Source organism: Pistacia vera, unplaced genomic scaffold (assembly GCF_008641045.1).
Source record: "Pistacia vera cultivar Batoury unplaced genomic scaffold, PisVer_v2 Contig393, whole genome shotgun sequence".
Lineage (NCBI taxonomy): Eukaryota > Viridiplantae > Streptophyta > Magnoliopsida > Sapindales > Anacardiaceae > Pistacia > Pistacia vera.
In genome coordinates this window covers 622,392-641,626 of record NW_022196216.1, presented here as the reverse complement: position 1 = coordinate 641,626, position 19,235 = coordinate 622,392, and the positions used below count along the sequence as shown (strand labels likewise).

Sequence of the window (19,235 nt, the reverse complement as noted above, 5' to 3'; positions counted from 1 at the left end):
GATTTAATAGTCTATTATTATTATTATTATTATTTTATGTTTTAAATTATTAATTAATTCATTAATTAAAATTAATAGTAATATTATTGATTAATAAATCATTTATCTTATCCACTAATCTTGTAAAGGGCATTTCAATGAAATAATATCTAAATATTTTGTAATTACTGTTAACCAAACATATTAATTATTTATACAACTCACACGAACTAAACACAATAATAATTTATACCCATTAAACTTTAAGGTTATTTATCTCACGAGAAATCATACTTTTTTGTAATAAAAAATTGTCGGAACCAAACAGTCCCTTAATAATATTTATTTCCCTAAATATTATTGTATTTGCAATTTAATTAAATTTCACTAAACAAAAAGGGGCCATTCTATAGCCTTATTATGAGATTAATTTTTCCTTGTTAATTTGTGGCTAGCTTTATGATAAGATTGGAGAGAAAATTTTAGATGGATAAAGATTTGAGAGAAACTTTTGGATGGATATGAAATTATCTTGAATCTTGACAAAGGAAATGTAGGACAACTATCAAGCTAGACGGATTCATTGACAGGTCAAATTACATGGATTATTTGTAATTAAATTTATTCGTTAAAATTACTTCAATATTCAAATTAAAATTTAGAAAATTAATACATAAATGCTCAAAACTTTCGTAATGAAGTTACATCTACATGATTTTCATCTTTCTTCTTTTATTTTATTTTTTCATACCGAAACAATCAAGAGATGACTCAACGTAGAAAATAAGAATATGACAAACCACCACCGAATTGTTACAAAACAGTGCAAACACCTGGAAATTCAAAACAACCCTAAAAATTATAAAAACGTCCAAAAACCCCTCAAAGCTACCCTCATAGCATAGCCAGTTGTATTCGTTTGACCGTTTCGGAGGGCATCGCCTTCTGACAACGTCAATACTATTCAACCCCGTGGGACCCTGCATCATTTTCACTTATTACTCCATCAATACATTGAAGAGACGGATTACTGATAAATTCATAATAAAATAATACTATGAAAATGTGACAAGAGTCTAGAAACATTGAATATGATTAATGTTTGTTAAAAGTAAAAATTAAACGAAACTTATGAAATTTTTTTTTTTTTTTTAGCGGGGTCACGAGCCCCCACTCATAACTAAGTGGATCTGTTTTTACATTGAATCTCTTACAGTCTTATTTAAAACAATCAAGGCTCTTATACATGAACTTGTAATTTTAACATATGCTTTAATAATTAATATAATCAATTTTGTCATGTAAAATGAGGTAAAATGCTCAAGAAAATTTATTTGGAGAGTACATTAAATCATTATTTATTGCAATTAAATAGAAAGAATTCTGGCCAGACAGATGCCTACATCCCATCTATCAAATCTAATTTGGAGATTGCACATGCCTTAAAATGCTAATTGCTCGTTTTTTAATATACTAATTTTTTTTAATGTAAGCAAATTTTTTCTCTCCTAGTCATCTTTTGAACTATTATACTAGTCTGCCAAGCAAGACCTTCTAGTCCCATCTAATACTATGGAGATTCATTTACTTTTACCAAAAAAAAAAAAAAAAAAAAAAAAAAAAAAAAAAAAAATCCACTTATTAGACAAAATTACCTAATTTGTATTATTTATTCAACTTTCAAAATAAGACGAAAATAATATGTATCAATCTAATGAACAAAATAAAGATAAAACCTTTACCTGATATGACTACGCTTGGTTTGTATGAATTTAAACTTTGATGGCTCTGTTCGTGCAATCTGGTGTCTCTCTCAAATTCAATCAATGTTAACACTATTCCAATTCAAATCTCAATTAATGTTGACAGTAATTCAAATCTCAATTCCCATTCCAATTTTGTGAAGTAATTGTCCATCACGTGGCTGCAACACTTAGGTTTTAAAGCTTTGTCCAATTATCCATGTCAACTACATAATATCTATGCAATAATTGTTTCTTATGCATTAGACATACAAATCAAATCATACAGCTACCTAGTACCCAATGTTCCAAGGAAGCTAACTAACATCAGAATGTATCCATCCTCTTTGAGAAATTTCTCTTTACACAATCATGCAGGCATGGCATGAAGGGGTTATGTTTTTTCTCGGGATTCATTGAATACCTTACTAGATAATAAATCATAAATGTTATAGGTAGTTACCAAATTCGAACCTAAGAAGTGAAAAAAGAGAACAAACATTCTTGACTGTTAGATTAACCCATTTATAACATATATGTTTTCCAAATGATTAATGACAATAATTTTTATTTTTCCAAAATTATTATTAGCAAATTCAATTTCAATAATAAAAAAAGGGGCCTTAATGCAATTACATGGGTATTCATAATTTTAAGTGAGACAGATGCGTATCATATAACCCGTGTTACAGATAATGCATCCATTGATTTTAATAAAAATGGTCTCTTCCTTATATAATCACACATGTAATTTACTATTATAATATATAAATTTTTCCAAAGTTAATTAGTGAATACCCTTAATAATTTTTTATTTCCCTAAATATTATTGTATTTGCAATTTAACTAAATTTCAACAAACAAAAATGGGCCATCATACTATATTCTATAGCCTCTTCTTTTTTTTTTTTTTTTTTTTTTTTTTTTTTTGTGATGGAGTGTTAGGGTCAACTTGCGCGTACCTCAAGTAATTTCCCGGAGCCTTGAAGTGAACGATTAGGTAAATCTGCTCAGTGACCATCCCTATTAGTGTCTGCGGAGACTCCGAACTCAGGAACCCATGTTGGACCCCTTTACTCTTTTACCATCAGGTCATCCAGTGGCCATTTATATTCTATAGCCTTATTATGAGATTAATTTTTCCTTGTTAATTTGTGGCTAGCTTTATGATAAGATTAGAGAGAAACTTTTGTATGTCTATAAGATTGGAGATAAAATTTTGGATGCATATGAGATTATCTAGATTCTTGAATCTTGACAAAGGAAATGTAGAACAACTATCAAGCTAGAGGGACTCATTGACAAGTCAAATTACATTAATTATTTTTTCTTTCATTAATTTATTCGTTAAAATTATCTCAATACTCAAATTAAAACTTAGAAAATTAATACATAAATTTTCAAAACTTTAGTAATTAAGTTACATCTACATGATTTTCTTCTTTATTCTTTTATGTTATTTTTTTATGTCGAAATAATCAAGAGATGACTAAACGTAAAAAATAAGAATATGATAAACCACTACCAAATTATATCAAGATTTTGGATACTGAATAATATGAAATACCCTTAAAGGTACGTTTAGTTTAGGAAATGCTGGATTACTAATAATGTTGAATTACTGAAATCTTATATTACTTGAAGATTACTCTGAATCTTTAGGAAAATGTGTTTGGTTAGTTGGAATAAATGAGTGGGTATGTTATATTAATATGTTTGGTTAGGAGGAATAAATTGGTGGGTATGTTATTTAAATTTCTAAATTGCCCTCTTTTTATATATCAATATAATATTATTTTTATTATTAATTTTTAAATAATTTTTTTAACCCCTAATATTTCAAATTTAGCTAAAACTCCCATGTTTATATAAAACTTTAATTTATAACAAAATCACCCCCACCACCATGCCGCCGCCTGTAGCCACCGCAAACCACCGTCGAAAGTCGCCTGGAGTCACCGTGAGCAGCCCAACGTGATCGGGAGGCTCTGATATGGTCGTTTTTGGCCATATTGATGGCCGAAAATGGCCACATTAGACTAGATATGGCCGAAAATTTGCAAGATCTATTCTAGCTATTTTCGGCCAGATCTGCCGTTAATGGCCATATCTCATTCAGATATGACCAATAAAGGCCAAGGGTCTGGCCGTTAAGTTGGTCGTAAATGGCCATAATAGATCTGGCCATTTTTGGCCATCAATATAGCAAGAAACGACCATATCAAAGCCTCTCGTTGATGGTGGGCTACTCCCGGCGACTCCAGGCGACTTCCGATGACTTCTCACAACAGCCGACGGCTCGGTAGTGGTTTGGCTGGCGGTAGATAGGTAGGGGTGGTGGCTTAGGTAAGCTGAAATTTGTTTTGATTTCAAGGATAATTTTGTCTAAAAAATTAATTTATTTGGGTGAAATAGTAAAAGCAAATATGATAATCAAGTAATATAAGATGACATAATCCTACATAACCCCCAACCAAACGCCCCCTTAGGGTTTTCAAGAATTCATTAGAATAAAATAATAAAAGAACTGCCATTAGGCTGAAGCAACATTTAAATATTTTTCCCTTAAAATCGTTTATTAAAGGAAAAAAAATAAAAATGATAAAAAACAGTACCCAAACATTTAGAAACTTGAAACAACCCTAAAAATTATAAAAACATCCAAAAACCCCCTCAAAACGACTCCGAAAGGCTATGGTGCACTTGATTTATTATTTTGATACTTTTTAGAATAACATTTTAAAATAAAATAAAATTGGGTGGTTATTACGATGTAGGATTTGAAACTTAACAAAAATACCCTCTTGATTTGTCAATTTCTAAAAAAATTATTAGAAGTGTTTAGTTAAATTAATAAATCTAAAGGGTCTATTGAATACAAATCTAGGGGGTTTAAAGGATTTGAATAATATTTTAAAAAATAAAGGAGATAAATGTATATTTTGCATAGAATAAAGGATAAAATAGTGAAAAATTATGTACCAAAGCCTCAACAAAATTGACTGACTCTCATGGAATAGTCAGTTTTGTTTGTTTGACCGTTTCGGCGTGTATCACATCCTGACAACACTGACACTATTCAACCTCGTAGGGCCCTGCATCATTTTTACTTATTACTCTGTCAACATATTGAATCAGATAAATTCATAATAAAATAATATAAAATATGTCAAGAGTCTAGAGTCATCATTGAATATGATTAATGTTTGTTCAAGATTCAAAGTAAAAATTAAACCAAATTTATGATTTTTTTTTTTTTTTTTTTTTTTTGAGTGGGGTCACGAGCCCCCACTCATAACTAAGTGGATCGTTTTTACATTGAATCTATTACTTAAAACAATCGAAGGCTCTTATACATGAACTTATAATTTTAACATATGCTTTAATAATTAATATAATCAATTTTGTCATGTAAAATCAGGTAAAATGCTCAAGAAAATTTATACTGAGAGTACATTAAATCATTATTTATCACAATTAAATAGAAAGAATTCTAGAGAATTCTAGATTTCTAGCCTAACAAATGCCTACATCCAATCTATCAAATCAAATAATTTAGAGATTGGATATGCTTTAAACTGTCTAAAGAATAATATTTCTTACATCCAATCTATGATCTATCAGATCAAATAATTTGGAGATGGCACATGCCTTAAATTGTCCAATAAATAATAACACTTTATCAAAGCACTTTTCATTTAGTCTAGGTTTGGTGGAGATGAGACTTCATTAGGTTTCTTTATTAGATGTATGAGATTGATGGTTCACTTTATAAAATACATAATGAAACTAGTTATAAAATTCAAAATACTAATGTCTTTGTTAATTAGCTTTTGAATTTTGGTTTAAGAGACTATAGTCATCTTTTAAACTAGTATACTAGTCATATTAAGTAAGACTTTCTAATCCTATATAATATTCGGTTTAAATGAAAACTCGTCTTAAGTAAAGTCTTTAATATAAAAATGCATTTACTTTTACAATAAAAATTATCTAATTTCTATTATTTACTCGGTTTTAAAAATACGACGAAAATAGTGTGTGACAGATCTAATGGTACAAAATAGAGATAAAACTTTTATCCGATTTTACTACACTTGGTTTGGTATGGCTCTTTGTGTTTGTCCAATTTGATGGAACCTTTCAATTTCAACTAATGTTAACACTAATCCAATTCAAATCTGAATCCCCATTCCAGTTTTCTTAAAGTAATTGTGCATCACCTGGCTGAAACGCTTAGGCTTTAAAGCTTTGTCTAATTGTGCCTGTCGACTACTATTGTGGACCACTGACCACTACATAATATCTATGCAATAATTGACGTTTCTTATGCATTTGACATACAAATCATGTGAGGATTTTTTAACACCCCCTATGTTTTATAAGAGATTTTGACATCCATAAGTTTCATTATCTTCCAGTCTACCCCCCGAGTTAGCAGCTAGTTGTCGACTTTGATGGATTAGAAGTCTTTTTCTTATCTTATCTTATCATTCACCCATAATGTTCTGTATTCGCATAGATATAAAATTTGTCCATTCAGCATTGGTTGGCTCAATCCATTGTTTCAGTGTATGAAATAGACTTCTTAATGTAATATCTTACCATGCATTAACCATTTTTATCATGTCAATTTAGAGAACCATAAAAGCCTCCAATGTCAATTAGTTTTGACGTTACTTCTTAACAATTATACATAGTTGGTAGTACATCAATAATCAGTGTATAATATATATAGCTTTGGCAGTAGAGTAATATTTGTGACAGCCTCGATTAATCTAACTTGATAGACACGCTCTCAGTGAATTATGATTGTGTGAAGCTAGAAAGCAAATTCGTGCAAATTAGACCCATAATGGATAATATTTATTTTTGGAAGACCCAAATTAATACTTGAGATATTTCACATGAAGAGATATTCAAAGATCAACCTCTTTTCACATTGAGAATTCTTTGCAGATGAAGAGAAGAGATGTTAAAGGGTTTTTTAGTCTTTGTGTTTTCACATCGAGAACTCTTGATGAAGAGATGTTAAAAGGGTATTTTAGTCTTTGTTTAGACATCGATAATTCTTTGTAAGTGAAGAGGTGTTAAAGGGGATTTTTTCGTCTCTTTGTTTTCACACAATTCTTTTTGCAAATCTTTCCTATTAGAATGAGATCGTAATCCAATGGTACGGTGTTCATATCATGAAGTTTATATAAAATATTATTCTCGTCAAGCTTAAGCCTAACTAAAATAATAAATCAAGTGTTCTTATAAATTTCTCCTTCCACATAAGTTAAGTAAAAGGGCACAAGATAAGGAATTGGATTCACCAATTTGAATTTTTCTCCTATTTATCTATCATAGATTAGAGGGCAGATTTTTCATAATGTGTGGAGTTTGTCCCACCCATCCCACTCGCCAAACAAACGTGAAATAAAATTTATCGATTAATCAACGAAATTTATAATTTTAGCTAACATGGTTCATACATAATGTGGAGTATGGTTGCAAACGAACAGAACACGAAAGAACACCCTCGTTTGAAACTCGTTCGATTAGCATAAAGGAGTATTTGAAATCATGTTTGAACTCAATCAAATATAGAATGGCTGTTCGAAATCGTTTGACTAACAAAACGAGTTGTTCGTGATTGTTTGATTAATAGTTCGATTATTCATTCTATTAATCATTCGAATAACTTATAAATACATATTTGAATAACTCGTTTGAATACCTATTCAAATAAAAAATATACACCAACTTTCCAATTCATGCTCTAAAAGACAAATATACAGTAATTTATAATTCATATCCATTTAATTCAGCATTTGAAAATAAACCAACTCTGTCTCTATACTATGTTTTAAATAAATCAATAAAAACTCAGTAAATTAAAATTAAATAGCCATCATAAATGATAAAACATCAAACATGGATCACAACCAATAAATGGATCTTACAAAATGGTTCAAAAAAAATTTGGTTCCACACACACACACACACACACACACACACACACACACACACACATATATATATAACTTAGGTTTAATTAAGTTATTATGTTATCAAATTTGTCATACTATAAATCACTTGATTATACAACATGTTATGTTCATAAATTTACCATACTATAGTTAATTAAGCTATATTTGTCATATTATATATCACTTGATTATATAATATGTTATGTTCATCAATTTGTCATACTATATTTATTATTTATTAATTGAAATACTATCTCATAATATTTGGTTATTGATTATATTTGAAAAAATATAAAGCTATTATTAGATTTGTTATGTTATATACTACTTGATTATACAATATATTATGTTATTAAATTTAGAATGCTATGTATCATAATAATTTATTATTTATTAATTAAAATGTTATATAGTTATATATTTAATTATTGATGACATTTGAAAAGAAAAGACTATCCAAACACACACACACATACACAGAGATAATATATATATATATATATATATACAAAGCATCATAATATTTTATTATTGATTACCATTAAAAAAAATTCATCAAAACTAAACCAAACATAATATACAAATGAAAAAAAATACAAATATGATATTAATGCAACTCGAACCAAGGACCTTAAAGTCAAAATAATAGTATTTTTAACACTAAGCCATAGAAAATCATTGATAAACTTAGCACCATATAGATATATATAATAATGTATACCATGTTTTCGAACATAAATGAACCAATAAGCGAACATGGTGTTTATGAACGAATAAGCGAACAGGGTGTTTGCGAACGGATGGTCACTCGAACGCAATATGTTCGCAAACATAATCAAACAAACACCCCTTGTTCGAACTCGAATCAAACACATTATCGAACAAACATCAAACTGTTCGCGAACAGTCTGTTATCAAGTCGAATCGAGCTGTTATCGAATTAACAATGAGATGTTCGCAAATAGCTCGGTTTATTTGCAGTTCTAATGTGGAGCTTAGAATTTTAAATAAATATTATGAATTAATTAGAAAAATTAATAATTTAAGCTAAAGTGGTCCATATATATATATATATATACAATAGGTTAAAATTTTAAATGGATTTATGCTTGGCTGGTCCATGAATACATGTGATAAAACGTTTTCAAATTACAAAGCCAAGTCAATCAACCAAATTACAAATTTCTTAAATTTCGGTTTTGTGAAATTGAAAATCTGAAGTATGGCGTTTTTGTCAGTATTTGGGAAAAAGATTTTAAGAAAACGTTTTCAAAAAAACATGTTGTTTTCAATTTGATAGTTCAAACGATATACAAAATAATTCATATTGTTTTTGGAATTATTTTTCAAACTTAGATAACATTTTGAATTTTTTTAATTAATTTGTAAAACTATGGCCGATAAATTTAAAAATCAATAAATAAAATGAAACTCATCTATGGGTAGTTCAAATGTTTATGGTAAATTAGAGATAGTGTGAATTGTCGCACGGTTTCAGTTTTGATTTCTCATATGAGCATATGCGATAGAAGTGTAGGGATTCGTGCCTGTGAATTGTTATGCTAGTTTATTTGAAGATTAATTAAGGTGTGTGTAAACTGGTCTGAATACTCTGGTAACAAAATAATAATAATAAATAAATAAACAAAATGAGAGCCGCCCATACTATAAACATTTCTGGTCCAATAATTGTGTTGAATTAACTAATATCATTATTTTAATTATTTATAAATTATGTAATAGGTTATTAATTAATAATTGGAGTCAACATGTACCTTAAGCTTACGGGACAACATTAATACCAAAAAATTCTAAAATTTGGGCGATATTAAGACATTATTTATTTATACATTGGAAAATGTGTTATTTACATAATATTAATAAAGATTAACGATTTTAACATGTATTAAGGATCACAAATCCAACATTTTGGCATATTTAAGAATTATTTAACCTTTCGACTTAACACTCTCCAAATTCTTTTAAAATTGTTTTCAGATAATATATAAATTGACTTCAATAAGAAGAACAAAATTTTTATTTAAATCCAATACACTCTTTAAATTTAATAAAAATGTTCTTTATTTTTAAGAAAGAAAGTTAATAGGAGAGAGAATTAATAAATAAAATACCTAGAAACTTGTAATTTATTAATTAAAATTAGGATAGAGAGTGAAATTTGACTTTTTAGATGTGGGGAGCCAAACTCACTCTTTAATTTATATTTAAAGAATAAAAAGCCTGTTTGACTCTTGTTTTTATGGATAAACTCTTATTAATAAAGAGTTTGAGTCATATAAAAAGTCTTTTGGAGATGCTCTGACCCCCACCGATTTTTAATAACTTGGTTTAATTAATCTAATTAAGATATCTAATGGGATTGGAACATCTCAATAGTCCTATTTATTTTAAAGAGCATCTTCATTGATTTTTAAGTATAAAGAACAAAATTTTTATTCAAATCCAATAGACTCTTTAAATTTTAGGAGAGATAATATATTTTTTCAAGAAAAAAACTTAATAAGAGAGATAAATCATAAATAAAATGCATAAAAATGTGTAATTTATTATTTAAAATTAGAATAGAGAGCGAAATTTGACTATCTAAATGTGGAGAGTTAAACCTACTCTTTAATTTATATTTAAAGAATAAAAAGTTTGTTGGATTCTTGTTTCTATAGATAAACTCTTTATAATAAAGACTCTATTAAAAACTCAAAAATTATTTTATTTTTTAAAGTACAACCAGCTAATACTTGTTGTGGGTCAATATAATTAATTGCTGTATTGAAAAAAAAAGGATCAAATTTATGGGATTGTATAATTTTACTACAGTAATAGATAAGCTTTAAATTTAGTACATGATTAAATACAATATTTGAATGATCAAGATGGTTACTAAGGGGGTGTTTGTCTAAGCTTATAAGCTGGTCAAACTAGCTTATAAGCTCTAAAATTAAGCTGACCTGTTTGTTTATAACTTTTTTGAGCTTATAAGTTTGAGCTTATAAGCCAAAAAAAATAGTTGGGGGGAAGGTACTTTTTTTTTTTTGCTTATAAGCTAGTTTGACCAAGTATATTACCACATTATCCTTGTTTATTTAAAATTCCATAGTATACACTTATTTAATGTAGTAATTTTTATATCATTTATAATAAAATGTACTTATAAGCCACTTTTACCAAACACGTCAATTACTATCAGTCACTTATAAGTACTTTACCAAACCCGTAATTGCTTAAAATTTCATGCTTATAGCTAAAATTAGCTTATAAGCACCTGTTGCTTATAAGCTAATTTTCATAAGCTCAGACAAATACCCTCTAAATTTCAAGTTAATTTTAGTGTTCTAGATCTCTTGAAATGCGAGATGGATGAGATAATGTTGCATTGATGGGGCAACATTCATTCATCCTCAAGAATTATGTATCACATCAATGAGATGGACATATTCAAAGAAACAATTATAAGGATTTGATTGTACCTTCTGAATATGTGTGGTTGAGACTGTTCCCTATTTATCAATTTATCTAGATCAATAATACTATATGTACTACCCTTTAATCTAAGTACTAACATTGAAAATTTGAAATTCTCCCAAAAAAAATTTCAAATTTTCACTAAGTACTTGAATTAGTACAAATTAGTTAGTGCACACAGCATTACTCCTATTTAGATATAGGTTTAATAAACTCGGATGTCGATGGACGATAAAGATTTTTGGGTATTACTCAAGGTCTTGAGTTCGATTATCCTCGATTGTTAATAGAGTGGTCATTGGACGATTTACCTTGTCATTAACTTCAAGATCCGAAGGATTAGTCGAGATGAATCAAACTGACCTAGATGCCTTCGATAAAAAAAATAAAATTATTTAGTTACATATAGCCATAATTAATTAACGATATATATATATTACAAAGGTTTTGGGAAAAAATAACAATAGTACGATATATCAATTTCAGTTTAAACTATAATAAAACTCTCACATAAATATTTATTGTTGTTCGCAATAACTTTGGTGTTTAAAGTTGGTGTTGTGAATACTGAATAATCCAGTTGTCTCTATTATAGTATTATAAATAGAGTGATTATTATGGGCATAGGGTTGGGATAATGTTCTCGGGTTAATTTTTCCTTGAAGGTTTTAAACAGCGTTATTCATGATGAGAAACAGCTGTTATGAGTTGATTTAGAGAGATAAAGTTTCCTTTTTGGCAAAAACATTTAATGAAGATGTTGGGTTGCTTCATGACTTTTAATAAAGTAACAATAACTCCAGACTTACAATTAGCGGTCTATATTTGGGCAGATGAACTATTATGAACTGCCAATTCTCAATTATCGCATCAAAATTATATAAAAAAAATTATAAATATAATACTATCTAAAGTAAATAATATATACATATTATTGATTTACAAATTTAAAAAAAAATTATACATGATATTCTTTTGCTAATATGGTGAGACGTTTAATAAAATAATTTTCTTTTTCATCAAACTTTCATCATAATTCATCGATAATCCTCTTCGAAGATGATCCTACCTGGTTTTCATAACTCCAGTCACAATACATGCCATTGTTTTTATGAAAAAATCTAGAATAATACAATAATATCCCGCAGACATACCACATTCTGAATTATTTATGTCAACTCTAATTTTTTATTTTTTTTGATAATTAAGTTTTATAAACCAAAAAGGTTGATGGTTACTAAACTGAAAAGTTATTGTCATTATCATATATGTATTGACTTATAATATTGTTGATCGTAGCCACTCAATATTTCATAAATAGGGTTTTTCTTTCACTATTTCTCATAAATAAGTTTTTTTTCTAAACTGATTAATTTGATATCTATTCTTGAACTGTACATTAACTCACCTCCCTGCACAATTCTATCATGTACAAATTTTTCAATTAATTTTTTTATATGCAAAATTAGTCTAAAGAGGGTTCTTCTTAAACCTAGCCTATTTCTGATATCTACCAAACACCCCATTGAGTTTTGCAAACCAACAAAACAGTACAATTTGTTCTTTTCAATTAATCTAAATATCTGCCTCTCCTCCACGTCCATTTTCCATGTCCCCAATTCACATAATTTCACTACTGCCGCATGAAACTCATGCTTTTTCCCTTCTCTCAATCCCAATTTCTATATAAACACTCCATGCCTCAACAAAATTCCCACAAACCAAACCAACCCTCTCCATTTCTCTCGAATATCTCTCTTATTAATCCCTAGGCCAAATGTTGAAGCCTCAACTTCACCAAGCTCAATCTTCCAAATCCCTCTTCCCACTGGCCAACAAGCCATTTCTCCATGGAATGGCGCCTCCGCCAATGCTTTTCTTCCACTTCATTCACGACCCTCCCTCAAGAAATCTCCCAAAATCCGGGTTGGCTTCGTCCCTCCACATCAAAGCCTCAGTAGTCGATTTTCGAAAGAAAACCCACCGCTGTTAAGGCGTTGTCACTGTGATTCCAACCGTCTAGTTTGCTTTCTAGCATTTCTATTGACAGCACTTTGGATACTTTACAAGATGCCCTCGGCAAATCTCTCCTCTTGGAGCTCGTTAGCGCCGAGCTCGACCCCAGTAAGTTTCAACACAGTCGTCAGGATACTGTGTCTGAACTGTTCATCTTTTCTAATTTAAATGGTTTGAGATGCGTGTTAGCATAAAGTAACTAAAATTAAGTCAAATATCTTAACCCTTTAAATCGATGAATAAATATTTTTTGCTTTTACTATTTCTTCATTCTTAGCCAATATTCGACTAATTTGTTTAGGGTGTGTTCGTAAGATGGTTGTCTTTTTCATGACATCCTGATTTTTTTTTTTTCTTTGAATGATAGTACTTACTTCACAAAAAAAAAAAAAAAAAAAAAAAAAAAAAAATACAAACTAGTTTTCAGCGCGTCAGGATACTGTAATTTAATTTCTGACACGCTTTTGAACTGCTCATCTCTTTATATTTAATGGCGTTGAAGTTGTTGACTTAACATAAAGTACTAAAAGTTAGGATCTCAACCTTTAAAGTCGAATAGATACTTTAACCGTTTGAAAAAGTTTTTCTTATATACAAAATGTAGCTCTTCGAGCACACATTAAGATGTTTAAACTGTGGATTCAGAGACTGGATTGGAGAAGCCAACCATTAAGGCGTTTGCACACAAAGGGAAGGAGGTGAAAGGAGAGGCAACATACGAGGCTGAGTTCAAGATTCCGACGGATTTCGGAGAAGTTGGAGCGGTGTTTGTGGAGAATGAGCACCACAAGGAGATGTTCTTAAAGGATATTGTTCTTGATGGATTCGATACCGGTAAGGTGAAGATAATATGTGGCTCATGGGTTCAGCCTAAGACTGATAAGACGCAGAAGAAGAGATTCTTCTTTACAGCTAAGGTCAGTGTCACGTTTTTTTGTTTATTTCTGATTCCTATGTCCTATGATTAAGTTTACTATCTACTACGTTGTTTTTTTCTTTCTTATTATTATTTGTTATTTTCTTTATATTTTATTTGCATATAACATCAGAAAGGTTGCAGGGCATATGGTCGGTCAGCTGAAGTAAAAAATAAAGGGAGAAAAATCTCATTGCTCAATGATTTTGCTTTAAAGTTGAGATGATCATAATTAACGAATTAAACCAACAATGTTTTTTTTCTTTTTTCTTTCATAAATTTCTTGGAAAAAAAAATTAAAGTATAATCTTTCCACATGAATCCTTTCCATTATCTGCCTAACTTTATCTTCCAAAATTTAGAAAATACATTACAAATAATTAAGTATTAGCATATGATGAGTTGTTCTTGTAATATTAACCATTTGATAAAAATCTAATAAATATATATAACTAGAATATTTATATTGTACTTATATAATAAATCATGATGATATTTACATGTATAGAAGAAAGAATTTCCAACAGATAATAATAACATGAAATACTTTTATTCAATCCTACAACAACCATTACAAGAGAGACAGAATCCATCAAGAACAATATCCTTTAACTTTATTCTTTATTCTTTTTGGCAATTTTTAATTTTCTAAATCAAATTATACCCTCAACAGTGGTCCTTGACCGGCCATTTATGAAAATTCGTCATACATATTACAATAGTGGTCCTTGATTACTGAACAAAACATATTTGGTCACCATGAAGATAAGCTTTTCACTCGAATTTAATTAATTCGATTTCATCATCGACTTATTGAGCTCTTGATTTTGTGAGATTAGTCATACTTGCCATCAAACACACCGAATGGACTGACAAGGCTGAGAGCCGAAGAGCTTGTCAATCTGCGAGGCATCGGACAAGGAGAGCGCAAGAACACCGAGAGAATTTACGATTATGATGTGTATAATGATCTTGGAAACCCTGATAAGAGCGAAGATTTGGCTCGACCGGTGCTTGGTGGGAAGCAACAGCCTTACCCTCGTCGCTGTAGAACAGGACGACCTCGGTGTGACAAAGGTAAGGAGCTAGCATTGGCATCATGAAGTTCTTTTTTCTTTAAGGTAAAATTAGGGTTTTAATAATAGATAGTCATTTTTGAGGGGATAGTGAAAGCTTAAAATCAAAATATTGGAGCATTAATTAATCCTTACGTTAATATTTTTATTTTTAAAATCGGGACCAGTTTCTTAATGTAGGAAGTTCACGGAAAGCCCAAGTTAAAGATAAATTTCTTGTGTGAAGACTTTAAAATGTTTTATATTCCAGTGGATTTTAATGATTTGATTCAGATTTAAAAAAAAAAAAAAAAAAAAAAAAGGACAACTAACTGACTAGTGCGCTTGATTGATTTCCCAAAATTAAAATAATGCATATCCATCACTGACTAGTAGCAAACATGGACAGTCTTGACATGTGAAGAGTCCTAAATAATTGTACGGAAATCTATACGGAAAGTGGGGAAAAGAACAAGAAAAAGGAGACTATACAAGAAAGCCAAGAAGATGAAAATGTGTCCCCACTAAAGTATTAAATGATTGAATCAATTAGGGCTAAACGTCTTAAATTTTTGTATGTTGTGACATTTGTTAAGTGGATTAGATAATCATTCATTTATACATTCAAATTAATTAGGTGTAAAATTTGGGATATAGGTTTGTGTTATATCCTAGCATATATATCCTTGTAAAAATAAAAAGAAAATTGTTTGATACAAAGTACTTTTTATGGAAAATGCATGCATTTTTAGAATAAAAAATTTCAAGAAATAAATACAAAATTTGTTCAATAAAAAAATACTTTTAATTGTGTTCGTATTAAATAGTGATTTTAGAGCACGATGAACTTGTTAAGGGACGAGTGGGGGCTCGTGGCCCCACTAAAAAAATTCACTAATTTTTCCTAGCTTTTTGTTTTGACCAAGCTATATTTGTATTAATGTTTTTAGATTTATATTTAATTATGTAATTTGGTTCCTGACATTACTTCTTGGATATGTCCCCCTCTTAGAGCACACGTTAAGACTGTTCTTTTCTATCTTATTATCGATTATGCAATTAATGACTAATTTTAATTACTTTTTGTGACTCTGCAGATCCATATTCTGAGAAATTAGCCACCAGCACAATCTACGTACCCAGAGATGAAGCCTTCTCGGACATAAAAAACCTAACATTTTCAGCCAAAACTCTCTACAGTGCCCTGCATGCTTTAGTCCCGGCGATCGAAACTTCGATCGTCGATTCCGATCTAGGGTTTCCATACTTCACGGCCATAGATTCCCTCTTCAACGAAGGAATCAACTTGCCCCCACTCACTAAACAAGGGTTCTGGAAAACACTCATCCCCAGATTGGTGAAGGCCATTGAGGATACCAGTGAAGATGTGCTACGTTTCGAGACCCCTGAAGCCATGGAAAGTGAGAAATTTGCTCATTCTCTTTCTCTTAAAAGGCATTAAAAAATCTCAAGTTCTCATGCATAATTTTGTTTTTTGTTTTTGATTCGCAGGAGATAGATTTTTTTGGTTTAGAGACGAGGAGTTTGCTCGGCAAACTCTAGCTGGTCTCAACCCATTATGCATAAAATTGGTCACGGTATGTTATATATCTACATACAAAATTTCGTCTAAACTTCTATTTATTTACCCAAGTAACTATTAAAAGTAAAATTTGAACTTAATTTCTTGAATTTGATTAAAAGTTTTTGGGATACATCTATTATCCACGTGTGATATATTGTTTCTTTATTAATTATCCATTAAATCTTTATATTTATTTAGATAAAAACTTTTTTTTGGTAACCGAAGTGTCCGAGCTTAACTAATCTCCGGAGCCTATTGAATACCATAAAAATCTAAAAGACCAAATAAGTCACAATATTATTATAGTAGATAGTCTTAAGTTTGAACTCATGAATCTCTTTGACCATCAAACCAATCATTTAGACTTATTTAGATAAAAACTTAGATTAGGGGAAAATTCTAATTCTAGTTATTTATAGTGTTCTGACTTAATTATAGATTGAAAGAATAAAATTAAGGTAATTAATAAGCATGTTTAACGTCATATCATACTAACAGAGAATTAAGCTTAAAAATTTGCTTTAAAAATTGTGCAGGAGTGGCCATTGAAAAGCACACTCGACCCTGCAGTTTATGGTCCACCAGAATCGAAAATCACCAAAGAGATCATCGAGAAGGAAATCAAAGGCTTCATGACTGTCGATGAGGTACAACAAACAAACAGAACTGCATAAATTTCCATTTCTTCTACATGAAAAATTGCACACCATTAATTAAAACTAATTGTTGTTGATTAATTTTTCCACAGGCCGTCAAACAAAAGAAGCTGTTCATTGTAGATTACCATGACTTGATGCTACCATATGTTCAGAAAGTGAGAACGTTAAAGAACACAACGCTTTATGGATCTCGCACGGTGTTTTTCCTAACCCCAGATGGCACTTTGAGGCCTCTGGCTATCGAGCTCGTTCGACCTCCGATGGACGGCAAACCCCAGTGGAAAGAAGTGTACACTCCAAGTTGGAACGCCACAGATTGCTGGCTATGGAGGTTGGCTAAAGCTCAAGTCCTCGCCATTGATTCTGGCTATCACCAGCTTGTTAGCCATTGGTACGTGCCATCTCTCCCGATTTTCCTCTTGAAAGTTTGCTAAAAAGATAACATTTTCTTTAATCTTATTTATTCAGTGTTATTTAATTGTCAACACTATAAATTATCAGGTTAATTATCAAGCGCCACCTAAGTATTGTAGGTAAATTGTGCTCGATTCGATTAATCATTTGATAACCAGAGTCGTTTTGTAACGACATTAATTTCTGTTTGCAGGTTAAGAACTCATTGTTGTACAGAACCTTACATAATTGCCACCAACCGGCATCTCAGTGTGATGCACCCAATCTATAGACTATTGCACCCACATTTCCGGTACACAATGGAGATCAATGCCCTAGCTCGAGAAAAGCTAATCAATGCTGATGGGATCATCGAAAGCACTTTCTCACCTGGCAAGTTCTCCATGGAGCTCAGCTCTGCTGTATACGACGCGGTGTGGCGTTTTGACCACGAGGCACTGCCCCAAGACCTAATCAATAGGTAAACTTTTTTCATCGAAAACTGTAAAATTTTTGTTGCTGAATGTTTCCCTAATTTGTTTTCTCCTCTTGTGGCTAACCAAGGGGGATGGCTGTTGAAGATCCAAATTCTCCTCATGGCCTAAAGCTCACAATTGAAGATTACCCCTACGCCAATGATGGGCTTGTTCTTTGGGACGCATTGAAACAATGGGTGACCGATTATGTAAACCACTATTACCCTGATCCAAAACTTGTCGCCTCCGATCAAGAGCTCCAAGCATGGTGGAAAGAGATAAAAAACGTCGGACATGGAGATAAAAAGGATGCGCCATGGTGGCCTGAGCTCAAAATCCCGAAAGATTTAATTGAAATCGTCACAACCATCGCCTGGGTGGCCTCCGGTCACCACGCAGCCGTAAACTTCGGGCAGTATCCATACGCAGGCTATTTCCCAAACAGGCCAACCATTGCAAGAATCAACATGCCCACAGAGGATAACTCCGAAGAGGGCTGGAAATTCTTATTGGAGAAGCCGGAAGTTGTGCTTTTGAGATGCTTTCCTTCACAGGTTCAAGCGGCGACGGTTATGACGGTGCTGGATGTGCTCTCGAATCACTCTCCGGACGAGGAGTATTTGGGGCAGCAAGCGGAGCCGGCGTGGGAGGAGGATCCGCTAGTGAAAAGTGCTTTTGAGAGGTTTAATGGGAAGTTGAAGGAGTTTGAGGGAGTTGTGGATGCGAGGAATGCGAATAAGGAGTTGAAGAACAGAAATGGAGCTGGGATTACGCCGTATGAGTTGTTGAAGCCGTTTTCCGATTCTGGTGTCACCGGAAAAGGAGTTCCTTATAGCATTTCCATCTAGGGTTGAGATCTAGTAACAATGAGAAGCTAAGAGGAATAATAAATGTGTGCGTAATTAAGAAAGCATGAAAATGTTTCACCAAGAAAATTCTCTTTTGAGGATATGTTCCTA

The 19,235-nt window shown here is 31.1% G+C and overlaps 1 protein-coding gene across 1 annotated transcript; it reads left to right on the top strand.

Moving 5' to 3' along the window:
- Window positions 1-12,953: 12,953 nt before the first annotated feature.
- Window positions 12,954-19,235, top strand: LOC116141158 (linoleate 13S-lipoxygenase 2-1, chloroplastic-like). Its single transcript, XM_031426686.1, is given in 10 exon segments — window positions 12,954-13,195; window positions 13,197-13,300; window positions 13,838-14,109; window positions 14,948-15,185; window positions 16,261-16,584; window positions 16,676-16,761; window positions 17,285-17,395; window positions 17,497-17,798; window positions 18,015-18,281; window positions 18,365-19,235. Coding segments are annotated over 10 exon segments (2,706 nt in total). The 3' UTR covers window positions 19,125-19,235.